At 43.3% G+C, this 14925-nt stretch overlaps 1 protein-coding gene across 1 annotated transcript in view; it reads right to left on the bottom strand.

Moving 5' to 3' along the window:
• Positions 1-14925, bottom strand: part of CAB39 (calcium binding protein 39) — a 90856-nt gene that overhangs the window by 51794 nt on the left and 24137 nt on the right. Inside the window, exon 2 of the mRNA XM_040972281.1 lies at positions 532-688. Coding sequence (XP_040828215.1) covers positions 532-645 — 114 coding nt within the window. The 5' untranslated portion in view covers positions 646-688. The remainder of the gene's footprint in view (positions 1-531; positions 689-14925) is intronic.

Below are 14925 nucleotides of genomic sequence, written 5' to 3'. Positions count from 1 at the left end.
ATGCTCAGCCCACAGGAGGACTATGAAGATCTTTTCCAAGATGGAGTCAAAGTCAGAATAAGTTTACAGCCCTCAAGAAGAAGAAAGCACAGTATTGGGGGGAAAGCACCATTTGAGGGACAAGGGGAAAGGCATGACTGGAATGAAGGTCAGGTTCAGGGCTATGGTGACTGACAGATGAGATCACTGGCATGGAAATGGAAGACTTGAGAGAAAATCTAAGTGGGAAGCATCCCAGGAAGGTGGCTGGCAGAAAATCCGATTTCAAAAACTCTTCACAAATAAACTAAACACAACTGAATGAGACTTGCAGAGCTCAAGAGAAAAATGGAAAAACCGTGGGACTGTTTGTGAGATGGACACACAGGAAGAAATGTGTGCCCTGGCAGCAGCGAATACAGCTTCAGAACTAGAGCTTAGAAACCCAAAGGGCTGAAACTGGGAGTTAATGACCCTCACCAAGCACCCTCAAGCACTGCTCCATCGCGCCCAATGGGAAGTCTCCAGGTAAGAAGGGAGCCAGACACATACCTTCTCTGCCTTCTTGTCAGAGATGTCCTGCTTCTCGAGCACGGCCATGCTCTCCTTCAGGTTCTTCACAATGTCTGCTGGTGACTTGTGAGACTTCCCAAATGGGAACGGCATGGCGGCAGCGACAGAGGCCTACACGGCGCTCTGCCTACGTGACCTGCAACACAACACATGGCTCCCATGAGACAAGAGGGCAATCAGCAGAAGACATACTTATGCTAAGGCCTAGTCTAGGAAGACAGTATTTAAGAAAGTCATTTTTATAAGACTTGCAAAATTAATAGGAGCTAGGAAGCTCAGTAACCTAAGTTACAAGAATAGGGCACCCAAGGCTTTTGACAGCACCCAACCACCACCCGAGGTAGATTCTGCTACTGCTGCAAGCAGCCACCACTCACAGGGCAGCCACTGTGCCAGGCCCGAGGCTGAGCGTGCTACTTCACATTCTCATGGATGCCTTTCAACAACGCCCAAGGGACACGACTGCTGCCATGTATAGGTGAAGTTGAGAAAGACAGAGCTGGCTCACTGTGCTAGACACTGAAACAAGCTCACATCTTTCCTGATCCTGAGCTTCCGAATCCCCGCACTACACCGCCCCATGAACAAGCATCTCTGGTTTACAGCTCAAGAAAACTGTGGTCAAAAGCTCCCCAAGGGGCTTAGCTGAACTCAGCAACAACAGGCTTGTTTCACAGGTCCTTCCTCCTGCTCCTTTCTGAGCTCACAGTGCTCCCCCCAAATACGCCAGTGGAGCACCGCACATCTGGTACACACTTCCCCAGAACACCCTCCTAGTCAGCCAGTCAGGGAACCCTAGACGGGGTCCTGGACTAATCTAACAGATCCTCTGATTCCCAATGTAACAGCTTCAATGCACAGTTTTTCAGCTTGGACCTATTCATCTCTTAGGAAAGAACTCCCTAAACACAACATAAGAACAATGAAGTTCTGGAAGCTCTTAGTTTTTAGTAGAAAACCGCATTTCAGCCACATAAACCACAATATTGTATTATCCAAAAGGAGGAGCTACAGCTACACCAAGAAGATACCAGGAAAAAATAAACAAGACAAATAATGGAAGGGACTTGAGAACATGTGACAAGTCTTCATTTCTTTTACTAAGTAAAGAAGTTAAACTTGGGGCTGATGTGATGGCTCAACTGGTTGAATGCAAGTGCCAGCATCCCATATAGATGCCAGTTTGTATCCTACTTTCTCATTTTCCCATGCAGTTCCCTGCATATGACCCAGAAAAGCAGCAGAGGATGGCGTAAAGCCTTGGGACCCTGCATCGGTGTGGAGACCCAGATGAGGCTCCTGACTTTGGATTGACTTAGCTCTGGCCATTGAAGCCATTTAGGGAGTGAACCAGCAAACTGAAGATCATTCACTTTCTCTCCTTCTCTCTGTAAATCTCCATTCTAATGAAAATAAATCTTTTTTTTTTTTTAAGTTAAACTCATAGGCGTTAAAAACCCTCCTATCAAATACTGAAAGCTAACATTTTTTCAGGATGTTTAGTTCTCCCTTATCAATGGCCTTCAGGTAGGAAGAACATCTACCCATATTTAATCATCTAGGATGTACTCTTCTGAAGCCCCCACTCTTAGTAGAACAGGTGGGTCTCAGATAGCCAAACCTTCAAAGCACCTCAAGACTTCCTTTGACCCAGTGCCTATAAAACTGTATCACATAATACAATGTTAATAACAATAAAAAAAAAAGACTTCCTTTGAGCTTTCCTGAATATGACACTTGAACAAAGAACTTGAATTTTTTTCCCCTTATAATTTCAAATACAGTGACCTATACATCTGTCTACAAAGCCTGGATATTTTTGGAAAAATACACGCAAGTGAATGCCTCTGTGAAACCTATGTTAAATTATGATAAACAAGCATATTATGTTCAACATGATTTGATATGATCTGTTCTGATCAATCTCCATCCCCAAATATCACCCATATCACCTCTTACATCCTTTCTTGGTCAATTAAGACTACAATTCATTCCTCATTGGTTCTCAAAACTTAAGGATGCTCGCACACACTTTTAAATATCTTTCTGAAGAAGAGTTTGGATTGAATAAAGGAGAAACACTCCAAACTAGCTGTTGCATTATCTCTGGTTCACGTCCTCTGAAGACATCGCCCTTCCTATCTGTAACCGCACAGCCCAGCAGTGATGCTGTCCACGTCCCTGCTGCCAGGGGGTGGGACCGTTATTTTGTAGGAAGTGTTTTGGTGCTATGCAACAGAGATATTTTCAGTTCTGACTCAATGGTAGAAGAGGGAAGTGTCCAGGGTAAAGGCTGTTCCCAGCAGAAAGAGGACAGCTGCTGTAGAGAAACCCAGATAAAACATGTGTGCAGCTGGAGAGGAGCAGAACACGATCCTTCCGCTTAGTCCACCAGGGAGCTGACTTGACAGACTGCACAGGTAAAGGAAGAAAGCCACACAGCTAGCAACAAGTGCCCAGAACAACAAGTGGACATTCCTCAGGAGGACATATGTGTGAAATGATTCATGACTGCCCTCCCTTCCAGTTTATACATTCAATGATTTAGTTTTTAAAACAGCCAAATAATTACATAGGGGCAAGCATTCATGCAGCAGTTAAGATGCCCCTTGGGGTGCCCACATCCCATACTGGAGTGTTAACTTTTTTTAAAGGACTTATTTATTGTTATTGGGAAAGCAGATTTATGGAGAGAAGAGACAGATCTTCTACCCACTGGTTCACTCCCCCAAATGGCCACAATGGCCAGAGCTGAGCCATTCTTCCTCCCCAGCTGCCCGAGGCAGCCAGAGCTGAGCCAATCCAAAGCCAGGAGCGTCTTCCAGTCTCCCACGCAGAGGCCCAAGGCTTTGAGCCATTCTCCACCGCTTTCCCAGGCCACAGGCAGGGAGTTGGATGGGAAATGCAGCAGCCAGGGACATGAACTGCACCCATATGGGATAATGGGATCAAGCCACTGTGCCATTTGGGTGATAGGTTTTGAGCCCTGGTCCTCATGATTTCAGCTTCCTGCTAATGTGTACCCTGGAAGGCAACAGGCAACGGCTCAAGCACTCGACTCCTCACCCCCAACGCAGGAGACTGTAGTGAGCTCCAGGCTCCTGGTGTTGGTCTGGCTCAGCACTGGCTGCTGTGGGCAGCTGGGAGGGAAGATCGCTGTCTCTTTGTTTTTCAAATAAAATCAAAATTTTTAAAAATACATGCTTTCTAAAAAAGCATGAAAGGTCAAATTTCAAAACATAATAATTTAGAGGTAAACAGATCATACTTTTCAAGGATGAGCACAGTAATTCTCAAGAGATCTTTTTATTTCCTTTATGTTTGCCCTCAGAGTCACTTCTGAATGTAGCTAAAGAAATAACACTCTCCCAAACTTTTGCGTTAGAGAATTCCTGGTTTTTATATCTAGGTTTACTATATGTTAAGCTTAAATATATTATATTAATGTATATTTGTGATCCAACTTTGCTAAAAGTTTATCTATTTACATAAAGGGAACAAACTTCTTTCGTGACACAACTTTTACAATAATGAAAAATTTCAAAATATATGTCCCAAAGTACCGTGTCTCACAAGCACTACACTGAAGTCATGGCTATGTCACCTAAATACGTTCACTGAAAATATATACAAAGAAACTAACAGTCAGTCAAAGAGGCTGAATCAGAAAAAGAGAGGATTTAATTTTGCTATGGTGATGGTTAAGAACTTTTATAGCACCCATTTTATTCCTTCAATTACCCAATGCATAACTTTGAGAAACACGAAAACTAAATTTAAAGAAGTCAATGGAAAAAATCAAGCAATCTGTTCTTCATAACAAAAAAGCACTAGTCCTAAAACATCTCAATGTAAGGCAGAATGACAAAAAGAGCTGCCAACTTCCTCATCTTAAAAGGCAGGGAAGGCAAGACACACATTCAGTAAATTATACACATACACATACGGACACACAAGACGAAAACTTTAGTGTGTTCTATTTCATTCAATTCTATTTTTAAAAATGCAGGTGATTAAACAGACTCCCTGAGTCACCAAGTGATTTCAGTAGTCATGAAGAGGGACAGGAAGATTTGGAACTAAACACAAACTAGTTTTAAAGAGTTTCAACTCTACCTGTGCCACTGCGCCAGGCCCTCAATTTAGACTTTCTAAAGAAGAGTTTTGAGTATACTGAAAAGGTGATCATTGAAAGCCCTTATGCCCACCATCTAGATTTATAGTTTTATCGTAGCCACAAGGCTTAGTAGTCAGCATCTTTCCAGGAGCCAAAAGAACAGTGGTGTGGCTAGACCCCTGAGACCAGGTGAGTGGAGTCCAGGGGGTCTGGTAAGGAATTGAATTTAATTCCAAGGGCAGTGAAAAGTGATTGGAGGGTCTTGATAGATTGATTCTCCCTGTGGCCCACTAAAATTCCTCCAATTCTTCCACAAGAAAATGCTGCTTTTCCCTGTGCTAGCCATTCCTGTCTCCAGCTTGGACATCTCCATTCTCTTGAAATTGACCTGTCCTAAATTCTGCCCAATCTACCTTTGTGGCTCCTGGCTCCAGCTGCAGCCATTGCAGGCACTTGAGCAGTAAACCAGAGGATAGAAGATCGTTCTCTCTCTTCTTTTCTCTGTTTATCTGACTTTCCAATAAAAATGCATAAAATAAGCCTTTAAAAAAGAAAAACTGCCTGGGCCCAGCACGATGGCGCAGTGGTTAAGGTCTTCGCCTTGCACGCCCGGGATCCCATATGGGCACCGGTTCTAATCCCGGCAGCCCCGCTTCCCTTCCAGCTCCCTGCTTGTGGCCTGGGAAAGCAGTGGAGGACGGCCCAAAGCTTTGGGACCCTGCACCCGCGTGGGAGACCCCGAAGAGGCTCCTGGCTTCGATCGGCATAGCATCGGCTGTTGCGCTCACTTGGGGAGTGAATCATTGGACGGAACATCTTCCTCTCTGCCTCTCCTCTCTGTATATCTGCCTTTCTAATAAAAATAAAATAAATCTTTAAAAAAAGTATTAAAAAAAAAAAAGAAAAAAAGAAACTCTAAATTGAGGCCAGCATTGTGGCATTATGAGGTAAGCCACTGCCTGTATGTAATACTGGTGCCGTTTTGAGCCTCCACCTCCAATCCAGCTCTCTGCTAATGGCCTGGAAAGCAGCAGAGGATGGCCCAAGAGTTTGGGCCCCCAAACCCACATGGTAAACCCAGATGAAGCTTCTGGTTCCTGAGTCTGGCTTAGTATCACTATAGCCATTAAGACCGATTAAGGAATAAACCAGCTGTAAGACTCTCTCAAATCCTACCTACCCTCTTCCAAACTCTGCCTTTCAAATAAGTAAAATAAGCCTTTTGAGAAGCCCTAGATATTGCTACAGTTCTGATGTTCTCCCAAATCCACGGGCTAGAAATTTAATCTCCAACAGTAAGAACCAGGAAGTAGGGCCTAGTGAAAAGTGTTAGGCCTCCTGAATGGATTAATGTAACTTTGAAAAGGCTGGTCAAGGCGGTCCTCGCCAGCCTTCCGAGAACCAGCGTGCCTCCTAACCCTCCACCTCCACCCTGGGAGGATGCAGTCCTCACCATAATGTTACACACAGCACACCTGGATTTTGGACTGAGCCTCTACAAACATGAGGAACAAAAAATTTTTTAAATTAATTACACACTCCCACGTATTTTGTTATAACAGTGCAAGTAAACTAATATAGAGATGTCTTTAAAATTTAGTTTCCACAATGATCACTGAAAAATAAAATCACCATCATAAAAAAAAGTACTAGTTTACGTATCTGGGAGAAGTTGCGGGGTAGGAGTCAGAATAACAAAGTCTGCTGTCTTGCACTAAGTCCTCCACTGGGAACTAATGTAACTTGTAAAAAAAACAAAAACAAAAAAAACCCAAAAATGGCTTTGATGTTCATTCTACAAAGCTCAAAACATTAAAGAAAGAAAGCATTCCTTTTTTTTTTTTTTAAGATTTATTTATTTATTGGAAAGTCAGATATACAGAGAGGAGGAGAGACAGAGAGTAAGGTCTTCCATCTGATGATTCACTCCCCAAGTAAGCGCAATGGCCAATGCTATGCCCGTCTGAAGCCAGGAGTCAGGATCCTCCTCCAGGTCTCCCACGCAGGTGCAGGGTCCCAAGGCTTTGGGCTGTCCTCGACTGCTTTCCCAGGCCACAGGCAGGGAGCTGGATGGGAAGTGGAGCTGCTGGGATTAGTACTGGCACCCATATGGGATCCTGGCATGTTCAAGGTGAGGATTTTAGCTGTGAGGCCACTGCGCCGGGCCCAACTTTCAAAGCCTGGAGATAGTCATTATTACCAGTTTGGTAAGTTCTTGTTATTATATTTGTTGTGGAACAGAGATGGGATAATACTAGAAATGGTCACCTCTGCCTTAAAGTCTTCAAGTCATTGCCCTGTAAGGTTAGTATTCCTAAGAGTACAAAGCTCTGCTCCAACAAAGCGCTGAAGAACACACAACACCCACTGGGAGACCACAGGCACACATCCCCACCAGGACCATTAGGGACCGCCTGCCAAGGACAACCTGCTGCTGCCGCAGGCAACACACCCGCACTTGCCTATGTACTGACAGATACCAAAAGCAGCCCCATGGCCCGTGAGCCATTAGATATGAACTGTGTATTCTCTAGATGCAGCAAACAGACACCAGCCAGACAGATACTTGGGCCTACCTGGTGGGAATGCAGAGCTTAAGATAACAGGGTACAGACCTTGATGCCCACCACTGGTCATGAGAACAAGAAAACAAGGCACAAGCTGTCCTGGTCCACAACGTCGGGGGCTGACGTCCAATGATGCTGCTGACAGGCTGACATGCAACAAATGCTCCTGTATTGAGAACTGCAAAGCCAACCTGGAAACGCAGCCCACCTGGCGTCAGTCACCAATCCCAATCCCAGGCTGAGCCATACAGACAATAGCAGACCACCAGGTAAACACTGTACTTGTGCTTAAGTAAAACCTTGAACTGAGGGGAAGGAAGCTCTGCAGAATCCCATCTGTTCTCCAGTGTCTCTGGAGTCTGGAAAGGCAGGGTGGACTATAGGGAGGCCAGAGTAGGTACTGAAATATAGGTAGACATGAAAAATAGTGTTTACAGAACAGCAGTCACCAGAGCTTACGATTTATTACGTAGCTAATAAAGAACAAGTGTAGAGTTTGAAAATTCCCAACCCAAAGAAACAAGAAATGTTTCAAGGAAGTGGAGACATTCATTATATGCACATGCCAAATTATCACACAGTGTTCCATAAGTTGAATTAAACTCCTATTAACTGTGATATATTAAAAATAAAGAGGGCTGTGCATTTAGCGTGGTGGTGCAGACGGCCAGAACCAACATCAGGTGCCGGAGCCTGACTCCTAGACCTGGCTCCCAACTCCAGCTTCCCACAGTGCAGGCCCGGTAGTTTTTAAAATTTAATTCCCACTACTCATTTGGGAGACCAGGATTGCAAATCTGGCTTCCAGCTCTGGAACTAGGCCAACCCAACTTTGTAGGCATTTGGGGAGTAAATTTGTAGATGACAGTCTATCTTTTCGTCATCAAATAAAGAAAAAATAAAAAAATTTAAAAATGCTCTAAAGACAACATTGTGGTGCGCACAAATGTGGGCGTTACGTGTTTAGTGACAATAGTGAGAAGCTGCTGGCTCACAGCACATTCCTAGACTGCTGTGTTCAAACACCCTCACAGGATAACAACCCTCTAGCAGATAAGGCCAAATGCAAAGGGCAATTACACAAACACAGCAGTTAAGTACTGGCCTTCCAAGAGCCTGGTTTCAAATACCAATGCTACCCTGCTTTACCAGACTCTTCTAAGCCCCCTCGCCTCCTATCTGCAGCATCTTACACCTCACAACATGTGTATGAATTCTATTACATATGTTTGAAATGTTTCATAAAGCATCTATATGTAGTAAACGTTGGATAGTAAGGGGCAGTTCTCTCCCCACCTGCCTCTAAAATCCGATTTTCAGAATGAAGTGGGTAGATAAGGTACTTGTCCATGCAGACTACATAAAACACAAAATGAAATTAGATGAGCGACCATATCCTTCCCCTTAAAGTCTGCATCTAGTCTGAATTCAGCTTTAGGATACACGAGAAGCCAAGTCCTTCTTAGTTGCAATTAAGATGTGATGACTTTGTTCCATTAGGAAAATCAGAGATAGCTTTAAAAAGCAGCTGAGGGGGCCCATCGCAGTAAGCAGCTAAAGTAATTGCCTGGCACGTGCCTGGATCCGATATAGGTTCTAATCCTGGTGGCCCCACTTCCCATCCAGCTCCCTCCTTGTAGCCGGACAGCAGTCACCGAGAGCCCAAAGCCTTGGGACCCTGCACCCATGTGAAGAGGTTCCAGGCTCCCGGCTTTGGATCAGCATAACTCCAGTCACTGTGGCCACTAGGGAAGTGAATCAAGTGCCACGGCTCAATGAGCTAATTTTCCCACTGCAAACACCAGTACAGGTGCCAGTTTGTTTCCAGACTGCCCCACTTCCGATCCAGCTCCCTGTCTATGGCCTGAGAAAGCAGAGCAGGGATTTGCCTTGGGGCTTACAATCATGTGAGGGACCTGGAAGAAGCTCCTGGCTCCTGGCTCTGGATTAGCTCAGCTGTAGCAGCTGTTTGGGGAGTGAATCAGCAGATGGAGGATTTTTCTCTGTCTTTCCTTCTCCATAAATCTGCCTTTCCAATAAAAATGAACAAATAAATCTTTTTAAAAGACCCATTAAAAAAAGCAGCAGCAGCTGAACCTCTGACAATAAATACACATCTCCACATTAACTGTGTTAAAACCAAAACTGAGTGATCAAAAGCTACAAGGTGCGAGAATGTTTTACAATTAACACATCTTGAGCAGATTTTCAGAGGCCAAAGACATTCAGCATGGATGCTTTGCAGCATTCATACTGAAATCCTTCATAGCCTGCAGTAAATCAGGTGGTGGAGATAGTGGCGGCAGCAATATTCAAAATAGTGCGGCCCCTCCCATGCCCAGTTTAGGAAGTGCTGTCTCTTCTCTGTTCAGCACCTCTCCCCACTCAGACTCCCCACTTCACTCATGCTGTGCTTTTGGAGATGGTCTGGGTTTGTCCCCATGGTTCACATGTTAGCAGGTTGGTCCTCCAGGGGACAATGTTGGGAGGTGGCACCTTTACAAGTGGGGCCCAGTGGGGGTTCAAGTCCACTGGAAAAGGGGCTGAGACCCCTAGTGTCTCCTGGTCTTGTGTTTTGCAATGTGGCTTGCTGCTTCTCCCCTGTGCTCCCATCGCTGCTATCTGCCCCGAGATAATGCAGCCTTTGGGCCATGGCAAAAGTATGTACAGTCTCTTTTATAATGTGAACCTGCCTTGGTTATCTTGTTAGCGAAATCCAAATCAGACCAACACACTTGAATAAAATCTGAACACCTGACCAAAGACTCCTGCGACCTGCTCCCCTGTCTTCGTCTCCTGGCTTGCCATTTCTGCATCAGGCCTAAGCACGTCCCCCACACTGCAGAGAGCTCTCAGCTCAAGTGACTATCAACAGTACTCTCCAAAACAGCATCCCTCCTCCACATTATTGGGCCCCCAGACTTCTCATCACAACTGACACATGTGTCTCCTTACCTATTAATTAAGTCCTGTGAAAACGAAGACAGTTCATTTCTTTCCTTTACTGTTGTACCCCAGAAATTAAATAGTGTGTGACACATACTTGTAGAAAGAATAGTGTTAGACTGAACTACTTGTTTTGCTCAAAGAAACAGTGCAATTCTCCTGATGTTTTAGGTTTCTGTCCTACAAATGAATAAGGGTCAAAAATACCGTGTGACTTGTTCGAATATTATGAACCTAGCTTCAGAGCAGAGTGACATGCTAAGAGCTGGAACTTCAAACTAGGCTTTGCCTGTTACACAGTGTCCCCAAGGGCTATCCGGCAACTTTTACATTACAACAAATACAGATATAAGTATCATTTTGGCATGTTTTTGCTTAAATCTGCAATCCAACTTCTAAATAAATTCATTATTTATACTCCTTTATTTATTACATACTCCTAATTCATTATTTCTCTGCAAAGTTTACGTATTGATAGATATGGCTGTCTAAAAAAGGAGTCTAAAAAAGGAAAAAGAACCAGAATGCTTAGAAAATCTAACCCAACACTGCAAATTCACTTAAGATTAGTATTTCTAGGCTAGCCTTGCAGTTCACAGGGTAAAGCCACTGCTTGTGCCAGCATTCCATTGCAGAGTGCCAGTTAAAATCCCAGCTACTCCACTTCTGATCCAGCTCCCTGCTAATGTGTCTGCATCCCTGCTGCTCGTGTGGGAGATCTGCGTTTCCAGCTTCAGCATGGACCTGTGTCAACCAGACAGTTTGGGAAGTAAACTAGAGGTTGCAAGATCTCTTTGTCACTCTGTCTTTCAAATAAACAAATCAGTATTAAAAAAAGAAAATGTTTCTGAACGGTTCTAGTGACATCACAAAACAGCCATAATTTCCTTTACGTGAAAACATTTTGCAACTGCATATATATTGTCCCTACTGTGACCTACATTTGCAGAGGCACATATTGATTAGCAGAAAAAAAAATGTCAAATGTTGATAATTATTAGTGAAGATGCAATACACACATTTCCTTTTAAAAGTAGCATTTAAACAAAAACACAAGATGTAGGCACTGAAGGGGACCAAAGGTTCATGAAAGTGCAGGAAGTATCTAAGGTGAGCATGGGACACATGACTCCAGGAAAGCAAGTACGAGGTCATGCCACAAGTGAAGACAGTGTCTATCCTAAAGGCCTCACAGACCCCACAGGTGCAATCTGGGCAAAAATGGTAGACGACTGTAATGCCTTGGCACGAAAATCAAGTATCTGCATATCTGATTATATTTAATGGGAATATATGCATATAATAGTGAAAACACTCAAAATTACAGTAATTTTTAAAACTTCTTAGTCTCCTTGGAGGTTGTAAAGACAACAGATTATTCTCAAAATTACTCAAAGAACTGGCAAATAGAAAGAAAGGAATGGCACCATTTATCCAGCCAATTTTGTACAACTTGTGATTCAGGCATAGCATCGGCCGTTGCACTCACTTGGGGAGTGAATCATCGGACGGAAGATCTTCCTCTCTGTCTCTCCTCTCTGTATATCTGCCTTTCCAATAAAAACATAATAAAAATAAATCTTAAACAAAAAAAGGAAAGAAATAAAAAATAAAACCAAGTGAGGGGCCAGCACTGAGGCACATGCATAAAGCCACCACCAGCAGTGTGGGTGCCCCGCTGCCCCATTTCGGGTCCAGCGGAAAGCAGTGGGAGATGCACCAAGTGCTTGGGCTCCCACCACCCACCTGGGTGGCCTGGATCAAGTTCCTGGCTCGTGGCTTTGGAATCGCTCAGCCAGGGATTTTGTAGCAACCAGCAGACAGAAGGTCTCTGTCTCTTCCTGTCTGGAACTCTGCCTTTTACATAAATCAATCAATCTTTAAAGAAAAAAAAAATCTGAATCTAAACATGCCTCTAAATTTATCTGTCTACAGAAAATACAAGCAACACTAGATCAGGCTAAACACCATCACAGAGAAGAAGTCAGTCAAAACTAGAACACACAACAAAGGTTAAGCTTCTCCAACAAATCAAGTAGCACAGAAGAAAGAGGCAGTGGATGCTATTACATAAGGAAGAGACTCCCAAAAGAGTTGAATATAATGTGTGATCTTCTCTGAACATTGATCCAAATGGCCAAAAGCTAATCAAGTAATCAAGTAGATATGTTTAAAATAAGTCTTTATCAGGCTCACATACTCAAGCATGAATGACTTGGATTTGCTTTAAAATACCTTAACACTTCCTCTTCAGCAAGGAAGGGGTATAAATGAAAAAAGTATGCAAAGTATTAATAACTGTTGGAAGGTTATGTGCCATGGCACAGTGGGTATCTCATATAGGGCAATGGTCTGTGTCGCAGTCGCTCTGCTTCCCATGCTGCTCCTTGCTAGTGAGCCCGGGAGGCATGAGAAAAAGGCCAGGTACTTCAAACGCTGGTGGAGTTTGGCCACCATGGCCATCTGAGGAGCAACCCAGCAAACGGAAGCTCATTCTCCTTTCTCCTGCTGTCACTATGTCTTTCAAATTGATAAACATTTTGCTTTAAAAAAAACTGTCAAAACTGGACATTAGAAGACTATTTGTACTTGATTATATCCATTAATTTTAAAAAATTGGCAAATTGGAAAGGTTTCTATTTGAAAAAGTGTTATACTTCTATAATAAACAATAGCAAGATAGACTATATAATCTATTGTGCATTGCTTTGCTTAATTTACCCTCCTGTCTGTCAAGAAGTCCAAACTTAAGTTTATATACAACTGCAAAATAATCTGAATTTCTGACATAAAAACAATTCTTTCCCCACTGTGGGGTCTCAGAGCTTTCTTACTTCACGGTTTAAATCTCCATGTGTTTTCATTTTGTCCACTACAATTCAATTATACAAATTTGGTGTGCTGAGGGCAAATGACAAGACAGAGGTCTCCATACAGGAGACAGGTTCAAGGGCAACGCCTCCAATTGCTGATTTACAGAGCCCCCTCACATTGCCCTCCACCCTACCCTCAAGTCAACCTTGGCAATACCAACGCTAACACAGGAAACTCCTCTTAGGAATAACCCCCAACCACCCCACCTTCCAAATGTAAGGTTTTTAAGCTTAAACCATTTCTCTGCTCCAGATACTCCCAGAGAGTATTTGCTAATCACCATTAACAGCCCATGTTCCTTTTGCTAAACCTCAGCCACACACTGCTTGCAGCCTGGGCCAGGAATGCTCTATTGCAGTACTCCCAAGCCAAGTCTGGAGCACAGGCCCGGGTCTGTGCAGGCGTGGACTCTCCCTACCTGTCCCTCCCCGAGCAAGGTGCTGCTTTAATTAAGACAAAGTGCACTCAGGCCCAGGCCACACGTTTTTAGAACATTTAAAATAAAAGAAAGAGAGAGATTGTCAAAGACATCAAATCTTTTCACCTTTTCAAAATTTAGAAGTGAGGGTAGCCCATTCGAACAATCTCCAAAAGCTTTATGTGCCTACTGCACACATCACGGGGACCACTAACTGCAACGCTGAAATGGAAAGTTTCAAACAAATCTCATGATAACCCATCCTTAATAGCATTTCCAAAAGTTCAAATATTTAGAAAAAACAACCTAAATGAATACCTTTTGTTCTGAATTACACAGCAAATACTTACTGAACTGGGCTTAGTAAACATTAAAAAAAAAATGTGTTTTTCTAAAAAGAGGTTTCTGTTATTCCCTGAAGGTTTATACTACATGTGAAGGATGTCAAACTAGGAGTGTTTATAAAATACCCTGCAATGGTACAGGTCACTCCGAGTGACAGGACAGGATATACCTGCTTACCAGAAGGAACGCTTCGCTTTAGCAGCTGACTGATTTTAACAGCTCTTGTGAAAAACTTTTTGTCAGTTTTATGAAAACAAACGCATGCATGTTAGACATCAAATACTGAGACAGTCACAGAACTGTTGTCCAGCTTTATTTGTCATAACTTTAATCTACCATGCAGTCATTATGGATTTCACAAACTAAAGTTATGCTAATTAAGTACAATAGAACATTCCAAGTTGCCTTAAATCCTTCTGGAACAAAGTAGGACATGTATAGAAATCCACTTAAACAGGTTTAACATTTACTCAAAGATATGGTTGGGAGTGTTCTAACCAAACTGAACATACAATACCTTTTAACCTATGAAAGTGAATGCACCCACCCTTTCTTTATATCTCAAACAGTTGGACCTACATAGCTCATTTCTGAGTCAGCATTTCTCCAAAAGACATATTGTTATGTAACTGTTTCAACAAAAAAAACTCAAGTCTGGGATTGGAGTGGCAGAGAACGTTAAGCTTCTGCTGGAGACACCAGCATCCCATCCCAGAACCCCAGGCCTGGCTACCCCACATCCATCCAGCTCCCTGCTACTGCTGCCGGGAAAGCAGGGGGAGATGACCAAGTACATGGGCATTGGAGGTGACCCAGGTGGAGTTTCTGGGCTCTGGTTACATTCTAGCACTGGCTGTTGTCACCATCTGAGGAATGAACCAGCAGATGGAAGATCTGGCTCTCCCTGTCACTCTGCCTTTCAAATCAATCAATGCTTTAAAAAAGAGAGAGAGAAAGAAAAAACTCATCATAGGATTTGGGGATATTTCTAATGAGTTCCTATACAAAGGATCCTGTATGGTTCATGGAAAATGTGTATAATAAAATCATTGCTATACATATTTGATTTTTTCCCACACCAACCCCCCCCCTCTATTTTGTAACCC

The sequence above is a fragment of the Ochotona curzoniae genome, unplaced genomic scaffold (assembly GCF_017591425.1).
Source record: "Ochotona curzoniae isolate NIBS_2020 unplaced genomic scaffold, NIBS_Ocur_1.0 contig_2294, whole genome shotgun sequence".
NCBI classification, from domain to species: Eukaryota; Metazoa; Chordata; class Mammalia; order Lagomorpha; family Ochotonidae; genus Ochotona; species Ochotona curzoniae.
The sequence above is the reverse complement of the archived record's forward strand: the minus strand, read 5'-3'. Positions and strand labels throughout refer to the sequence as shown.